Here is an 18,910-nt window from a genome sequence, read left to right as displayed (position 1 = left end):
GTAAGTACTTTCTCTGTGCCTATGTTTCCGCATCATTACATGGAGTTAATATGAGGATTGGGAGGCAATAAGAGGTGTTAACCACTTGCAACAGTGACTGTAAATGTTAGCAATTATTTTACAAATGTATTACTTATATTATTTTGCTCATTCTTTTTTTTTTTTTTTTTGGTATACATATTTTTTTAATTCTTTTAAAAAAAATTGATTTCAGTGAGAGGAAAGGAGAGGGAAACATCAATGATGAGAGAGAGTCATTGACCTGCTGCCTCCTGCACGTCCTAGGCTGGAGATCGAGACAAACCAGGACATGTGCCCTGATTGGGAATCAAACCATGACCTCCTGGTTCATGGGTCCACGCTCAACCACAGAGCCAGGCCGGGCTGTTTCTTTTTTTTTAAAAATAAGCACTCAGTATTTTCCATTCTGTGTATTTTGCGAGGTTCCACTTTCTAACCACTACGCAGTATTGCATGATGGGTAGCCTCCCCGATTCTGTATAAAGACTTACCCTCCAATCCTTGACCTGATCCAACTTGCAAACCTTTGCCAGTCTGATAGTGGGTATCTCGGTACTTTATTTTGCATTTCCCAGGTTATTGACCAGTTTGAGCATCACTTCATGCACTTTGGCTATTTGAGTATCCTCCTGAGCGAACTCCATGTTTATATCCATTGTCTGTCTACAGGATTTCTTTTTCTTGTTGATTTAGATACATTTTAGATTTTATTAGTTCCATGGCAGGTGCTGGGAACATGGACATGCAAGATGCAGTCTCTGCCCTCATGAAGCTGAAAGCCTAAGGACAGGAACTAGTCACAAAACAGTGGGATAGATGCTGGGGTGGATGCTCAAGAAGCGTCAAAAAAGAGTCAGGGAACTCCTCCTGGGCTAGGAGTTAGCCAGTAATAGGATTTCATTCTGCTGCTGTGTTTTCACTCAAACTTTATGAGCAGAAGTGGTAGCGAAGGACATCGGTGTTAACCATGCACCTTTGCCTAGCCTTCTACAGGGCAAGAGGCACTTTCAGACACCTCATTTAACCCTCTTAGTTGTAAGATGGGTCTATGTCTGCTGAAAGCTTCTATTACTTTTAGGGAAAGAAAAAAGGCAGTTTCAAGAAGAGAGGTGTTTGATTTTTTTTTTTCCTGCTTTTAATATCAGAAAACATTTCAACTGACTCACAGCAAAAAGGCAGGGCTAATGGATGTTTTGTTCACTGTTACATCTCCCACGCTTGGACCATAATGAGGGGCCCAGGATTTGCTGCTTTGGTAAGGTTGGCTGGGTTGATTCTAAGGTTTTCTAAGCCACTGAGGGTGGGATCTGGTGGCCTCCAGGCCCATGGAGGTGATCCTTGAACTTGAGTGTCAATGGGAAAACCATGAGTTAGCAGTGGAAGTTAGACCCTCTGTGAGCTGTGGTAAGGAACATTACGCTTTCCATATCTCAAGGTCTCTTGGAAACAATAATTTGCTGAGCGAAATTAAAGTCTTAAACCCAGGAAAAGCCTGAAAAGAAAGCAACCTTATTCAGTCCAGCTTTCTAATTTTAAAATATGGTAAGCTGACATGAGACAGCTCCCCCTCCCCCCCCACACACACTCCAAATAAAATGATCCAGCCAGTAGCCACATCTCTGGTCCCATAGTCAGAATGTTTCTAGTTTCTAAAAGCCTATATTTCACAGATGTAGGTGGTGCTCAGGCATTGAAAACAGGAAGCGCCTTGCCGTTCACTCGGCTTTCACTCTCCTGCGGAAAGCAAGCAGCGGTGAGGGTTCCAGGCTTGTGAAGAAACAGCTGTGAGGGTCCCAGGATTTGCCTTGGGTGAGGTCAGTTGGGCCTTTGGGGGAGAACGCCTTTGATTCTAGAGTTTTCTAGGCTGCTGAGGGTGGGATCTGGTGGCTTGGGCCCAAGGCAGTGAGCCTGTGTTTGACCGTAGGTGAGGAAACCAGCTAGCCGTCACTCTAGAGCCTCTAGGCCCACAAATTGCAGCTCTCAAGGCCCCTGCAGCTTAGGTCGATGCATTCCTGGGTGGTTTTTTTCTGGAATGCTCCAAGTACAGCTGTTGGTACAGTGGTCTCATCCTTATCCTGCAAAACTTGTCACACATTTGGTCAAACACATCACTAACTCACCCCTAATGTGATAGCCGGAATCACTTCTCTTTGGTGAGGCAGTTCTATCAAATTCTATTAGAAACCAAACTTTAAACCCTAATGGACTTTGCTGCTACAGCTAGCTATTTGTCAACACATACCCACACACATATATACCCACTAACATGTACATACACACAAACACACACGCACACATGCACACATTCCTAATAACTCACTTATTTTTTTTGAAAAATTAAAAAAGTACAGATTTTTTAATTTGTTGGTCTATGTCGGCAAGCATAGACCAACAAAATCCAAGACTGAAGTTATGAATTTCGTGCAGTTTGAAAGTTACAGGGTTGGTTTTTAAGTTTTGTTGAGGTTCTAACACCTTTCCTGGGCTCTCTGAAAGCACTGGTTTCAGGGCCCTGCAGTGGAAAGTGCTTGTGTGCCGAGTGGACGTCTGGCAGGTTCTGGGGGAGTCCCCCATTTGGGGTGGCCATCCTGGATGGGAGGGAATAGCCACATTGCCGCTTACGGCAGGGGTGGGGAACGTCTGGCCCGCAATCATTTGGTCTGGCCCTGCCAAGGCCTCACCAAAGAGAAGCAGTTCCAGCCATCACATTAAGGGTGAGGTAGTTAAATGTTTGACCAAATATAACAGGCTAAGTTTTAAGCTGATAATTTTGTAAGGCCCTGGAATGATGTTACAAATATCCAGATGGTCCTTGGCAGAAAAAAGTTTCCCCTCCGCTGGCTTAAGGCAGGGGCCTGAGAGCCATTTTCAAGTCCGTTGAGCTGTGAATGAGATGTAGGTTTTTGTCTCAGAAGATGAATGCAAGTTTTGGATTTATTTCCCCCAGTTACCCATATCCCTAAACGACCTAGGATGCTGCTAGAATATTGCTAGAAGGATTGTTTGTGATTAGATGAAATTTATTTGGAATTAAACTGTGATGGAGTTGTGACACTGGATGAGATGCTGGGGTCTAAATTTAGGCTCCAGCACGTACAGGCTTGGATTGTAAAGTTCTGACCCTCTCTCTGCTGTAGTGGATATGTTAAGAATTCCTGTTTTTGTGTTTTGGGGTAGTTTTTTGGTCTTTAAAATTTTTTTAAAAATAATTTTAATATTTAAAAATATTATAATTACATGTTTTCCTTTACTGACTTCCAACTGCAATTACAATAAAATCAAAATCTTTGCAGGGTCTGTCATTGAAACCTTCTAGTGAGGTACTCAAATCTGAGCCTGACTCCTCTCTTACTAGCTTATTTCTAAACTGATTTTTCACAGTAGTAAAATGAAGACGATGATAGCAGTTTTGTCAGAGACTTGTAGTAAAATGAGACATTTCCATCCCCATCTCGCTCCTCTCGGTGTGCATTATATATCAAAATATTCAAATGTATATATTTTATAAATGCATATGTGTGCGTTATATATGTGTGTTTATATTATGTATATATGTGAATAAAACTGAGGAAAAAAACACCAATTGTAACCAAAGACTTACTGTTATTTTAATTTTTTTGTTGTTGTTCAAAATATTACAGATGTCTCTTTTTCTCCACATTGACCCCTCACCCCCCCATCCCTCACCACACCATGGCCAAGACTTACTTTTAAAGGGCGAGTTTCTTTTTCTTTTTATATTTTTCTGCACTACCTCTAAGGAACCAGTGTTACATTTTCTATTTTAGGATCAGAAAAATACAGAAAACACCCTTGAACAAAAGCTCTAAAAAGGTTTATTCCTTTTAACGCCTTAATACTTCTAGGCAATTATTCTAAGAAAATAACCAAAGGTGTACATGGAGATTTGCATTTTAAGATCATCCTAAAGGTAGTCAGAGACTGGTTGCATAAATTATCGACCATTCATTTGATTAGATGCTTTACAGATTTTAAAATTCATACCGTAGCCTTAGTTGGTTTTATTCAGTGGTTAGAGCATCGGCCCGCGGACTGAAGGGCCTCGGGTTCGATTCTGATCAAGGGCACGAACCTTGGTTGCCAGCTTGATCCCCTCCTTGGTTGGGCATGTGTGGGAGGCACCAGTTGGACTGCCTCTTTCACCTCTCTCTCTCTTCCTCTCCTTCCCCCTCTCTTCCATTTTCTCTGAAAAGCAATGGGAAAAATATCCTCGGGTGAGGATTTAAAAAAAAAAAAATAAATAAATAAATAAAATAAAATTCATACTGTAGAAGAAAAAATGAAGACATAAAGATGTATTTACAATATTATCAATGGAAAAATACACTTATACCTCAGGGATATGGTGTGTTCAGTTATGAGGGAAAATATATATACAAAAAATATTTGGTAGGAAAAATAGTAAAATATTACTAGTGTTTATTTATGGGTGATGGAACTATGGGTAAGTTTCATTTTTCTTTCATCCTTTCTGTATTTTCTAAAATGAATACAACAAGGATTGTTATCAGAAAGAAATAATTGTGGAGGGAAAAAAGGAAGATTCTGCTTGCATTAGACTCTTTGGTTGATTTTAGTCTGTAAAAATAAGATTTTAACACTGGTTATAACTGATTTAAAATTTTAAAGGCACTGAACCCAATGGTACCAAACAGGGTTGGATCTAGTTTAGACCCATTCCAGTACATGAATAAAAATGGGTCTTTAAATAGAGATTTAAATTTAGATATATGTACATTTATAATGCACATGGTAAACATTTTAAATGGGGGAAATGTTTCACTTTCCTGTTCACCCCTAGGCCTTGCCCACACTCACCACCAGACCTCTATTTCCTCTCCTCTGAGACAGCCTTCTGTGTGTTTTGTCCAAAGATCTGTGAAGACACAAAGCTACACACCACTTAATAATACATTGTGTAGATCACACACACATATCCAGCCATATTGCCCTTTCCATTATTTTTAATAGTTGAGTAGAGTACCATCAGACATGGTTAATAGCTTATTTAACTGTTCTGGTATTGATTAAACAGTTGTTTCTTCTCCTTTGTTATTTCAAGCAATGCTGCCATGAATAATCTTGTACATATGTTTTAGTACACTGATGTTTAAGCTAATGTAGGAAAAAACACCTGGAGCTTAAATTGTGAGGTCAAAGGATATATACATTTTATATTTTACAGATATGGTCAAATTACCCACCTACCTGTTTTTATTTCCACCATCTCACAACACTGTGTATTACAAGTTTTGAATTTCATCAATTTGGTAGTTGAAAATGAATGATCTTTTGTAATTTCAATTTGCTTTTAAAAAATTTATTGTGAATGAGGTTGAACATCTTTTCAAATGTAAAAAAGCTGTTGTTATATATAAAAAAATAAAGCCACTGTTACTTTTCTCTGAACTGTCTGCTTATAATCTTTACCTGTTTATGCACTGGATGGTTGGTCTTTCTTTCTCTCTCTCTTTTTCTTAAACGGACTTATAGGAGCCCTATTTTTAAAAAATTAGCCCCTTTTCTATAACATATCATATTATTGCCCATTTTTCCCAGTGTAAGATTTATTTTTTTGAAATTTTGTGGGTTTTTCTTTTTCAGAATATTTTACTTTTTATTTAAAGAAATTTATCAATCTTTCTTTGATGGCTTTCAGGTTTTCTGTTATACTTAGAAAGTTTCTCCACCACTGTAAGATTATTTTTAAAAATTCTCCTATGTTTCTTTCCTTAGTATTTTAATTTTAAGGATTAAATCTTTGATCCATCTGCAGTTTAATTTGATGTAAGGAGCTCAGTTAGGGTTCATTTCAGTTTGTTCCAGAAGTGTACTCATTTGTTCTAACACCATGTGTTTAAAAAGCCACCTAAATGTGGATAGCCTTTTTTTGTAGTGTGTTTGATTTAGCCATTTTTCATTGTTAACTTCTAATTAACATGTTAATTTCTAATTTCACTGTTAACTTCTAACAGCCAGAGAACACATACTATATTATTTCTGCTTTTTGGAAGTCTATTAAAATTTTCCTTGTGGACAATTTTGGTGAATATTCTGTATGTGTTTGAATGGATGTGTATTTTCTACTGAGAGGAAATGCCTGTTAGTTAGAGTTTTTCAATTATCTTATGCAGATCTCCTGTGGTCTTCTTATTTTCAGTCTACTAGATTTTTTAGTCGACTAAATATCTTTGAGAAATGTGACAGTTTCCTTTTTATGGGTGTGGTAAAAGTCCTAGTCTCTGAGGTTCTTTTTAAAGTTGAAGTTTTTTGTTTGCATTTAAGAACACAAATGCAATTGTGTCACTCCTTTCTGATTCATTCTCCTTGCCCTGTGCTCTGTGTCCTAAGGGCCCCATGCTTCATTTTATGCCACTCCCTTAAAAATAAGAACACCTCCGGGCTAGGATTTGCACCTTAGCTTCATTTGCAGAGATCAGATCTGCCTGCTTTCTCCTTGACGCATTTCAGGAAAAGGTAAATCCCTTTCCCTCACTCCTTCACCCCCGACCTATAGTTTTCTCCTCCATTTCCCAGAAGGAACAATTTGATGAGTTTGGTGTGTCTCTTTCCAGGCCTCGCTTTTACATATATGTCTGTCACCGCTGAAAATCTAATTGCATTGCTCTGAGTATTTTTAAAAAGTAGGTGTATGATTTTTTTGTTCTGTTGCAACTTGTTTGTTTTCACTGCCGTAACAACATACGGTGACTCTGTATGCATTTTTATTTCAGAAGATGGAATGCATTTCCTTAAGCTCTGTAGCACTGTGTAGGATGACCGCACCTTAGTCTGCGTGGCCGTGGCCGTGGCCGTGGCCGTGCTGAAGGGCAGGGGGATGTTTCTGGTTGCTCGGGTTGCCCAGCGCGCTGCTGAGCATGCAGGTGCCATTTAAAGAACGAGCTGGCTAGTTTGTCGCCGTGTAAGTGCAGCAGTTTTTGTTTGTTGCACTTTGAACACATGCTGTTAGGTGCCGGCGCCTTATTTAAGATATCTTTCCCGGCCGGCCGGGCGGGGCTCAGCGGTTGAGGTCGACCTGGGGTCCAGGCGACCGGGGTTCGCTTCCCGGTCCGGGCACGTGCCCGGGCTGCGGGCTAGGCAGCCGATCAGTGGCTCTCTCATCGTTGATGTTTCTCTCTCTCTCTCTCTCTCTCTCTCTGAAATCAATAAAGACATATATTTTTTAAAAATTTTTAAAAAAAGATACCTTTCCTAAATAAAGGTATTGGATAACTGATTGCTTTGGCAGTGAAAGATCTCGGCTCTGCAGCCCTTGTGAGTCCAATGCAAAGTGCATCTTTTTAAGATACTGTCCCTTCAGTTTCTTGAATAAAGAAAACTTGTCTAAACAATGATGTCAGCTTTAGATGAAAAGGGAGAGGGCTACCTGTTCTGGACTCTCACTATGGCGGGAGCTTTTGTCTCTCCTTCAATAAACTTTTGCTTTCACTTAAAAAACAACAAAAACCAACAACAAGAACAGCAAAAAACAGGGAGAGAAAAAGTTTTACCCTATAATTCTAATTCTAAGAAGGAAATAATCAGAGATATGCGTAGGATATATGGAAAAAAAAACACCTCTCAATGCAATATTATTTTTAACAGTAAAGAAATAGAAAATTGCTTAAAATAAAATTTGATATATCCACATGCTGAACAATCTAGAAACATTATGCCAAAGAAGAATATTTAATGGTAGGGGTAAATGTTTATTTTAAATATTAAATGGGGGGAAAAACAGGTATACACACCTGGATATGCAGCCTAATTCTAACTTTTATATAAATGTATCTCTGTGTGTGTGGTGTATATCATGATAACCGAGACCATGTACTAATTCATTTTATTTTAAATTTTCGCCAAAAAAACCCTCACTGTTTTTATAATCGAAGTGCAGACAGGAAGGTGGTTTTTTAAAAGTTTCAAAGTCTTTTTGGCCACTTAAAAAAAAACACATTAAAGCTTACCTTAGTGTGCAAATCAAAAATATTTCTATTTTAACATCATATGTACAAAATATATGGGTCCTGGCTCAGTACCTCTGATTAATACGTCTGAGTAATAGTCGGAGTTTATGCTTTCACCCAAGAATGTTAGTAAATGCAGAGAGCTTAAAGGTCTGGGGACCCGTCTGCTTTGTTTTAGGAAGGAAAAGAGATCCAAACAGGTTAAGGATATCTGAGGTTAAGGAAAATGCCAAAGGCACAGAGTCTGTGGGATCTAGGAGATGAGGAGCCAGATGGGAAGCTCAAGGTTTCCTAGTTCAAGGTTCTCAAACAGTTCCTCTGCAGGACCACCTCTTAAGGTAAGGGAGAGTCTGAGCAAGACTTCAACAAAGAGTTCGTCAGCTTTGCAGAGTTTGAAAACCACTGCTTCCAACTGGATTTTCACATTTATTATTCCTACTGCATCCTGCTCACAACTCTCTTGAGCATTGGCTAGTTTGTGTGTCGACCTTCCCAAACACCAAGCAACCTGAGAGAAAGAGCTTGTCCCGTTGGCTTTTCTTCCCTGTAGCCACAGCAGAATGTCTGACATGTATTGTAGTGGATGTAATAGCATTTGATGAGGGAACAAACCAGTTAATGGTACTTTTCTTTCTCATCTGAACATGATGTTTTTTTTTGACCTAGGCTACAACTGTTTTCAACTAACACTGACAAGCATGAGTTTCAGCAATTGTTTATATGAAATTGGGGAAGCTCTGAGCAGTGAGGAGGTGGCCTCGCTCAAGTTTCTGTGCCTGGACTACATACCACAAAAGAAGCAGGAATCCATCAAGGATGCCTTAATGTTGTTCCAGAGACTCCAGGAAAAAAGAATGTTGGAGGAATGCAACTTGTCCTTCTTGAAAGAGCTGCTATTCCTTATTAATAGACTGGATCTACTAGAAAAGTACCTGAACACCAGCAAGGAAGAGATGAAAAGGGAGCTTCAGACATCAGGCAGGGGTCAGATCTCTACATACAGGTGGGAGTCTCTGTAGTGTGAGTGCTGGGAGGTATGCGGGGAGTGGACACATCTTTGTGGGAGGGTTGATTGCAGGTTGTTGATGTAGTATGACTTTGGAGGCTCTGGGAAGATGTCCTATCAGGGCTAGATTAAGAAATTTAGAGACCTGATGTATAATTCAGGGGGGAAAAAGAAAGAGCTAAAACCATAAAATAAAATTTTCAAAGTGAAACATTGTAAGTATGCTGACAGTAAAATCGACTTTTTCTAAATGTTCTCTGTGTGTGTGTGTGTGTTATGTGTCTATTATCTTGGTGTTTCTGCTTTGCTAATGTCCACATCGTGAGCTTACTTTGTCTATTTTGGGTAAAGTATCACTACTTTCACTCTGAAATCCTCCTCCCGTTTGTGGGCAACTTTGGAAATTCTCAATGGAGTTTCATGCTTTTATCCACACGTGCATTACAAAATCCTCCAATGAGGTATACGCTGCCAGGCAATGGGGATTTGTTAGGCCAGACCCCACAGGGCTGCTTAGCCCCTGTGAGGCCAGCTGCTGCTGCGAGAACAAGGGTGACGGGCGTCAGTCCTACCAAAGGCCCTGCCGCTCAGCCTTTCCTCGCCTGTGGGGAAGTGGGTGGCCTAACGGTGATAAGTCACATCTCTGTGATTTTTCAGACTTTAAAAATAGAGCACATTACCATCCCCTGTTCTCAGATACTTATTTTTAGCTTTCCTTTCAGGAAACTTCCACCCAAGCATTGGCCATGGCCCATTCCACTGTCTCTGCTTGCTTGTAACTGTGGCATGTGCAGCATTCAGTCCTCACAGCCAGGGCTGAAAGCTACTGTCCTCTGCTTGACTGGTCTGTTAATGCCCTGGTCTTTCTATTTGCAGAGACCTGAGATTCTGGCATGTTCCTTGTCATCCATTTCTCTACTTGAAGCTTGACCATTTTGATTTTAAATGACAAAAGAGATACTCTGGGTGTATGTGTGTCTTAGGGTTGTTATAACAAAACACCATAAACTGGATGGCATAACACAGCAGAGGAATTTATTCTCTCATAGTTCTGGAGGCTAAAATTCTGAAATCAAGGTGTCAACAGGATTGGTTCCTTTTTAGAGATTCTATGGAGAATTTATTTCATGCTCCTCTCCTGGTTTCTGATGGTAACAGGCAACCCTTGGTGGTTCTCGTCCTGTAGCTTCATCAGTTTCCATTCTTCCCTTTGTGTTTGTCTGAATTTCCCTCTTCCTATAAGGACCCGGTCGTTGGAGTAGGAGCCACTCAAATCTAGTATGATCTCATTTTAACAGCAGAGGCCCTTTTTCTAAATAAGGTCACATTGATGTATTCTGGCTGAGCATGAACTGGGAAGGAGAGGGGAGGAGGGGACAATTCAATACTGGGTAACTTTGATTTAGTAGGATTGTGAAGTTCTTTTAAGGAATTCTTAAACTAGGCACCAATTAATCCTCAGAAACAGCATCCCCAGAACTAGGAAGCCTGGAAGGCGTGTCATCTTGCGCCTACCACCTTGGTCTTCTGGAGGTTGAGTTAGACTGAGGCAAACTGCCAATGCCAGACAATGACCTGTACCTTTCTGTGGGAGGGCCAGGGGGTCCCTGACAAGGGCAGGATTGTTTGTTAAAATATTTCACATGTTAGTTTGGGGGGAAAAAGAGCCAGCACAAGTACAATCTATTGCTTATTCGTAACTGTTTATCATTAACTAGTAAATAAAAAATACCCCAGTGTGGTCGCTTTCCATTTATAAGAAAACACTAGACACTTCAAATTTCAAATTATAATTGCTACCTATAAAATAAGTATCTTATAAACTATCCAGGTTTATTTGTAGACAGTGATGGTACAAGAAAACCAGTAGATTTCAGTGATGAGGAAAGTAGAAGCGCAAAATACCTTGTAATAAAGTTAAAAGGAGCACTAGCTTTACATTGGACCCAGTCTTGGCCAAAGTGAGAAAACTTTAGCAAAATACTTCTCGGGTAGAGATTCCAGGAGAAGGAGGAAGCAGATGATAATGTGAAGAAACTCCTGTTTCTATACTATTTTTATTTTCAGACTTTTAATTCTCTAATTTAACTTTGAAGTTAACATGGTTTTGTTTGTTTGCTTTTTAACCCTCACCCGGGGATATTTTTTGCATTGCTTTTCAGAGAGAGTGGAAGGGAGAGAGAGAGAGAAACATCGATGTGAGAGAGACACGTCGATTGGTCGCCTCCTGCATGAACCCCGACAGGGGCGGGGGATCGAGCCTACGAATGAGGTACGTGCCCTTGGCCAGAATTGAACCCAGGACCCTTCAGTCTGTGGGCCCACACTCTAACCATTGAGCCAGACTGGCTAGGGTGATGCTAACGTGGTTTTGTATTAAAGTTATTTCCTTTACAACATAATAATGAAAGGTTTGCTGACTTATAAAACATTCTTCTGTTCATTGAACAAGCATGTCCCAAAAGCCTACCATAGGTTAGCAAATAATAATGCTGTGTATTGAGCACTTAGTGTGTTGCCAAAGGCTGGTTTAAGCACTGCAGATAAACTTATTCATGTAATTTCCAACACGTTCCAATGGTATAGATACAGAATCATCTGCAGTCTACAATGAAGACAAATATGTGTAACATGTCTGAAGTCACACAGCTCATAAGTGGTAGAATTAGTCTGGGTGCCCTGCATTTAAACACTGTACCTCACAGCCCTCTGAGCTTATGGAAACAAAAGGGCATGGACCCTGCTCTCAGGGGACTTGAACAGCTTTATAAACAGACCATTATATGTTACCCTTTGGGCGATACAAAGGCACAGTGGGGGAATGCAGTGCTTGAGGTCACTTAGGCAGTGCTTGAGCTGTTAGTGGATGAGCGGCTGTTTGAAAATAGACAAGGGAATAGGAGTGTGTGTATGGGGGGGTGGGGAACAGCATAAAGGGCTGAGGGGCAGGGGAGCTGGGTGTGTTTGGAGAAGAGATGGTGGGAGGTTGGTGAGGAGCGGCCAAGATGAGGAGGTAGGCTGGGTTCAACTCACAAAGGTCTGTATTCCAGGACCAAAAGTTTGGCCTTCCTACTGAAGGTAACAGCTGGGAGAACACTGACAAGTTTTAATTAGGAAGTGATGATCTGATTTGCATTTTGAAAAGTATAATTTCCAAAATCAAAAAACTTTCTTATTGCAAGAAGGTCTTGATTTGATAGTGAAGACAAAGGAAAACCACAATTCATGTAACTGAAATTAACTGAAGGACAATGTTAGTAGAACTTCAAATTCTCTTAAAGGTGGGGTAGTTGGGTATGAGTCAGTAGTCTTCTGTGTCACCACACCAGCCTCTTTCCAAGGACTCAACTCATACATCATGTCATGAGCTGACTTTATTTTGAAGGGAGCCCATTGGAATCAAGTCTGCTGTCACTCATATGTTTCAGATGGGAAACTATTTAAGAAAGCATTTCTCAAGTGTCTCCATTTCCCACCACAGGGCCATGCTTCTCCAGATTTCAGAAGAAGTAATTGAATCGGAAGTGAAGGACTTTAAATTTTTTTTGAGCCAGGAGATATCCAGATGTAGACTGGATGATAGCATGGTAAGACCTGGTGTCATGGCCAAGATTTAGTCCTGAGGAAGAGTCAGCCAGTGGGAATTTCTGAAACTGAAGAGAGGGCTATTCTGGTAAAAGCAACCTGAATTCTAATTTTTTAGCCTGGGTTGAAGAAGAAAGCTGTCAGGCATGAGTCTTGTAGATATCATTCCTTTGTATACTGTGAAGTGCTGCTCAAATTAATTATCAGGAGCAAGACAGTGTCAGGAGAAAAGAAGAAGGTTGGTTGTGGGGGCCCAGCTCAATGTGGGACCCAGCCCAATGTGGGACCCTGCAGAGCCAGGAAAGACAGGTGTCTGTGTCTAGTGTGGTTTTGTGTGTCTGTGTGCGTGTGTTATGGTGGGCCTGAGACATTTTCTTTGCTTCTAAAACAACCTGGGACCTGGAATTGTGTGTGTGTGTGTGTGTGTGTGTGCGCATGCCTGTGTGTGGTGTGTGTCTGGGAGTGTGCATGTCTGTTTATGTGTGGTGTGCTAGTTTTGTGTGTATGTCTGGTGCTATTTTATGTGTGTGATGGGGTGTGTGCGTGTTTATGTGTGTGTTTGGTATTTGTGTGTGTGTGTCCTGGGGACTGATGTGGCTTCTCCTTTGTCTTCTCACTTCTGTATTTCTGGGCCAGAAAACATAGAATTACCTTCCTAGTAGTATAATGGCTTTGAAAAACCAGTATGTCCTCTCAGCAGGGTCTGCTTGGGAAGCTAGGTTGGACCCTTGGTTTGGAGAAAGTGAAAGTAAGAAGAAAAAAATCTAATCTAAAAGCTAATATGGCCCAATTCCATCTTCTAACTTTATTTCTCCTCCCTGTAGAACTTGCTTGATATTTTCATAGAGATGGAGAAGAGGCTCATCCTTGGGGAAAAAAATTTGGACACCCTAAAGAGAATCTGTAACAAAGTCAACAAGAGCCTGCTGAAGAAAATCAGCGATTATGAAGAAGAATTAAGCAGAGGTAGAAACAACCTGATAGCTGGGAATCAGAAAAATGTATTCTTTTCTAAAAAGTTTTTTTATTTATTGATTTGGGAGAGAGAGAAACATTGATTTGTTGTTAAACTTATCCATGTATCCACTGGTTCATTCCTACTGGTTGATTCCTGTATGTGCCCTGACTGGGGATCAAACCCGCAACTCAGGCAGATCAGGACGATGCTGATGCTCCAATCGGCTGAGCTACCCCGCCAGGGCAGCAAAATGTATTATTAAGTTGACAAACCCCTATGTCAGAGGGAAGAATGAGCCTTTGTCAAAGGTTCATAAATAGCGAAAGTAAAACCAATGAATCAGCCCTGGCCAATGCGGCTCAGTTGGTTGGCCACCGTCCCACGCATCAAAAGGTTGCGGGGTCAGTTCCTGGTCGGGGCACATGCCCGGACTGCCAGCTTAATCCCTGGCAGGGGATATGCAGGAGGCAGCTGATCAATGTTCTGCTCTCACATCAATGGTTCTCTTTCAGTCTCCCTCTCCCTTCCTCTCTCTCTAAAAATCAATAAAAAAAGTATTAAAAAAACAAACACAAAAAACCACCCCACAAATGAATCATTATAGTAATTAATAAAAATTTATTGTGCACACGCCAAAAATGACAGTTTGCAAACCAGGAGCATTCAAAACAAAGCATGGAATGAGGCTCAGGAGTATGTTGTTATAAAGCAGCTTACATAGTGAGAAAGCAGGGTCGGGGTTCATTCTTCACAGTGATGATTATGATGTTAGAATTTGCTTAAATGACAGGATTGATCAGTGGTTATCTCATATCAGCCTTGGAAAAAAGTTCAAGTTTTGCTCATGATTTTCAGAGGCATAAACAAGGTCAAGTTAGTCTTGCAAAATAAGCTTTGTTTGTATGATTGAATTGGTTTTGTCTGCTCAGGGAGGTTTGTTTGTTTGTTTGATCTTAACATCTTGAAAGAAGTCCAGATGAATTTTCAAGTGGTAATACCTGGAGATGTTTTCAAGACTTATTTAGCTAATTTATTCTTTGATATTTTCATTGCTTCGTCTCTGCAACCTTTTACCATCCATATCCACATCTTAATGAACCTGCCGCCTAATATCAGTATGAAGGCTCGGTGGCTACCTATTGTCACCTTCTCTACACACTAAAAGATGTGTAAAAAGACACAGACCATGTGGCCTCAGGCCAGCAAGTCTGAAATAGGTGCAGAGTTAGTCAGCAGTACGAATGTGACTCTGGATTGTAAGGATACTAAGTCCAAGGCAGTCGGTGAATTTTCCTTTTAAAAGGGACTTTACGTTGCTCTAGGTGCTACATGTTTCTTTACTAAACTACCTTCTCTGCCATGTGTCGTTCCAGATATGTCTCAGTTACCTGCAGAGGGAGGGCCACCTGAGATGCTGTCAATGTCAGACTATCCAAGAGAACAGGACTTGGATCAACGAGAACAGGACTTCAAGCCACAAGAACAGGACAGTGAGCCAGGGGAACAGGACAGTCACCCACAGCAGGTACGAGGAACCCTCCCATTACTTCTTTACATTGAGATTCTAGTTATTGTATCTCTTAGCTTTTGTAGCTTCCACATAAACTAGTAAGGGGAAGAAACTTGGTGAATATTTTGAGAACTGTAGAAAAAAATTCACAAAAGAACAAGCTTAAAGTGTGACTTTTTAATTTTAAAAAATGTGATCTTGGGTTTTCTTATATGTTAAATTTTTATTTTAAAACCAAAGACAAAGATATTGAAACAGTTGGAGCAGAGGGGTGAGAGGTCTCCTACCAAACCCTCCAGCGGCTGCAGCAGCCCGAATGGGAAAGGGCTCTGGGGGAAGAGTCCAGCAGGACTGGAAAAAGCAAAGCCTTTTCTTTTAGCCTCACATTTCACAACTGTTTCTCAGTGTAAGTGGCAAACACTCATGATCTAGCCATCTCTGTGTTCTCACCTCCGAGAGCCCATACAGGAATCGCCTTTCTACACATAATTGCTCCTCTTTACGTAACCTTCACCAAGTCACCCAACACATTCTGACTCAGCCCATTCACTCACTCCTCTCTGTGGCAGGAAGCAGAGGAAGCCCTGAACACTAGGAGTCCAGCGGGAGACTTGAAATTAAGCTTGAGAGAAACAATTTACTAGTGGGCTCCTAAGCAACTGACCAGACCTCTCTCAGTCTGAAGATCAAGGATTAACCAAAGTCATGTAGCACTTGGCAGAGTAAGGCACTCTACAAGTGCTGCTCCCAATGAACAGCTAAGGACACTGGGTGCAAGGCAGAGTAGGTAACTTGCTCAAAGTTTTAGTTATTAAGTATAGAGCCGAGAATTCTGCCCCTGTAACAAGGAGCCCTTTTCTCTACTTGGAGGAGCAGCATGGATTTCCCAATAAATGCTGAATATCTCAGCACTGAGACAGCCCTGGGAAAATCAGGACAGCCCAGGGCGCCTCTGACTGATAATGTCTGTCAGGTACTAGAGTCTGGATACTGTAACCCGCAAGAGCTACGATCTGCCTGACCAGCGCACCTCTCTCCTCCAGTCACTGTGGTCCTGAGAACCAGGTTAACCCATTAGCTTTAAACGTCCTGGGACACTTTGTGATGTGTGAAGGGCAGGCCCTCAGCTGTTAGCCTAGAAACATGGATGAGTTGAGTAGATAGCCAAGGAAATCACAAGGTCACGGAAGGGCAGCCCAAAGACAGCCAGCCCTAAGACATTCATTCATTGAGCAACTCTTGATTGGACTCTCACAAATTAATAAATCCCAGTTCCTGACACAGATGTCATCTGCCTTGAGCAGAAATGAAAACAGACAATACATTATGATGACAATATTAATATACGTGCAAAGTGCTCAGGAGGCCCAAGTATTGGGACATTGGCTTTACACACTAAAGGTGGGGCAGAAGTCTGGGGATCCTGTGTGAGGAGACTAGGTAGAAATGAGCTAGTTTGTTAGGGAAACAATGTCACTTTGGGTCAGAGCCATGGAAGGAGCACTTACAGGCCAGTGTGGCTTAGGAGACAGCGTAACCTTGCACCAGGGAGTTGTTTGTTCACATCTCAGGTGTTTGACCCACAGTGTCAGCTCCTGGGTTGCATTTTTGTTTTTCAGACATTGGACAAAGTTTATCGAATGAAAAGCAAGCCTCGGGGATACTGTGTGATCTTTAACAATTACGATTTCAGCAAAGCACGGGAGAACATTCCCAAACTTCAAACAATGAAGGACAGGAACGGAACAGACTTGGATGCAGGTACAGTAGAACCCAAAAGAAAAGTAAAATATTTCTAATATTTATGTTTTTATCAAATGGGGGAACAAAAGCGATACCAACAGGGCTGGCTGCATGTTTCAAAAAAATGATTATAAGCACGTTTTCCTGTGGAGGTGAAGGACATTCTTATATATTTGCTAGCTTTCTGTTTTTCTTTTTTAAACTTAATTTGAAAAATTAAAGCAATGTATATCTAAAGATAAAATATTAAATTTTACTAAAAGGCTTCTACTGAAAAGCAGCAATAAGCTTTGCTTTTAATTCGATTAAATGGATAGTGCTTCTGTGGAATGTATTATTATAATGTGTGAAAACATTGCCTTAGTATCAAGACCACTTACAGAAGTTGCATTTATAACAGAGTGCAGCAGAAATTGTGAGTCCTCAACAGAAATAGTATTTTCAAATGTTAAACTAGGCAGAAATTCTTTTGCTCAGCCTGTCTCATCTAAGATTGAGAACTTAGAAGTTAAATGAAAAAATAATTTGCAGCATGTGAACATAGAAATGGCTTCAACTAAAAGTAATAATGGAAATAATCTGACCCAATCATTGTAATATTAATAATTTTTATTTGATAAAATACTTTTAAAAAATAGTTCTTATGGGTCATAGCATCAAGTAATGACATTAATTTCTTCTGTTTTTTTGTTAATCCTTACCTGAGGGTATTTTTTCCATTGATTTTTTTTTTAGAGTGTGTGGAGGGAGGGAGGGAGAGAGAGAGAGAGATGTGAAAGAAACACATCAATTGGTTTCCTCCTGCATGCACTCCAATGGGGGCCAGGGATCAAACCTGCAAGCCAGGTACGTGCCCTTGACCATGAATCGAACCCTTGGCCCTTTGGTGCATGGGCCAATGCTCTACTCACTGAGCCACACCAGCCAGGGCAGTAATGACTTATTTTTTAAATTGAGTAAAGTTTAGAAAAGTAAGGTAGGCTGATTTTAATCATCAGGACTCTGCTAAAGGTCTCTGTTAACATTTATTTAAACAAATCTATGATTTTTAAAAGCCGAAGAGCTTAAGTCCATTGACTACATCATTCATAATCATACATCTTGGTTCTGAGGAAAAGGTTTCAGGCCTTTGATTTCCATTCATTTACTATTAAGACATTTTTATTAAAATAATATTTGTTTGTATTTCTGGCATTTTGCCAAAGGGTACAAACTTGCAGTTGTATAGGTTGAGTAAGTCTTGAGATCTAATGCCCAGGGTCAGGGGAAAATGTGGGACAGACTCAGACATGTGGCCCTGGAATGGGGATCACACCCACCATCTTCCCTGAAGTCTGAATGGCACCACCCCTCACAGATCCTCCCGGTTCTGCCAGAGGCTCCTTCGGTGACTGAGCCTTTTCAGTGACTAAACCTAATAGCCAGCCAGCAGGTGGGGTAGAATGGGGCGGATCCTGGGGTGCCCTGAGGGCCAGTCCCTGGGCCCTGTCCTGGTAAAAGCTGGCCTTAGCACAGCTTGGTCCTTCCCATGAGCAGCCCAGCCCAGCAGAGGCAGGCATAAACTGGGTGGCTTGCAGCTTTAAACAGGTTGCCGCAGGCCAGGAATAGACAGTGTGCGAGTGGCTTACAACAGAACCTCTCCCGAGAGGCCCAGAACCACCACACAGCAGGCGGCCAGCTCCAGACAGTGCGGGAGCAGGAGCCAGCAGTCTCCACGCACAGCACCAAAGGGGGAGCACAGCAGGCTCGAAGCTGCTGAGGCGAACTCCACTTTTTTTTTATTCTTCTGTATTTTTCCTTTTCTTATTCTTTTCCTTTTTTTATTCTTTCCCCCCATTTTTCATATTTTTGTTGTTGTTTGGTTTTTTTGTTTTGTCAGAACCTGCATTTTTTGCTTTGTCAGCTTGTACACCGTGGTCAGGGCTGAGCTCAGGGTCAGCCCACCCGCGAACGGGCCCACAGCAGTCAGGGCTCCGCGGCAGCAGGCGGGCCCCATGAGCCGCACAAGGGGCATGCCTAGAGTGCCGAGCTTGGGAGAGCAAGGAGACCGCACCGCTGGGTCCTAAATAATGGCTTCCTCATCTCGTAGACTAGTTGAG

At 41.2% G+C, this 18,910-nt stretch overlaps 1 protein-coding gene across 4 annotated transcripts in view; it reads left to right on the top strand.

Moving 5' to 3' along the window:
- The window catches only part of CASP8 (caspase 8), a 39,263-nt gene that overhangs the window by 17,031 nt on the left and 3,322 nt on the right, over positions 1 to 18,910 (top strand). For 3 of the 4 annotated variants that reach the window (XM_081143056.1, XM_081143058.1, XM_081143055.1), the window contains exons 2-6: positions 8,676 to 9,012; positions 12,497 to 12,602; positions 13,425 to 13,566; positions 14,932 to 15,083; positions 16,688 to 16,829. In XM_081143056.1, coding sequence (XP_080999182.1) covers positions 8,676 to 9,012; positions 12,497 to 12,602; positions 13,425 to 13,566; positions 14,932 to 15,083; positions 16,688 to 16,829 — 879 coding nt within the window. Of the gene's footprint in view, positions 1 to 1,691; positions 1,836 to 8,675; positions 9,013 to 12,496; positions 12,603 to 13,424; positions 13,567 to 14,931; positions 15,084 to 16,687; positions 16,830 to 18,910 lie in introns of all 4 variants that reach the window. The other variant, XM_081143057.1, reaches the window with a different exon arrangement.

The sequence above is a fragment of the Miniopterus schreibersii genome (assembly GCF_964146895.1).
Source record: "Miniopterus schreibersii genome assembly, chromosome: 7".
Lineage (NCBI taxonomy): Eukaryota > Metazoa > Chordata > Mammalia > Chiroptera > Miniopteridae > Miniopterus > Miniopterus schreibersii.
Note: the sequence above shows the minus strand (reverse complement) of the source record. Positions and strands in the feature narration are given on the sequence as shown.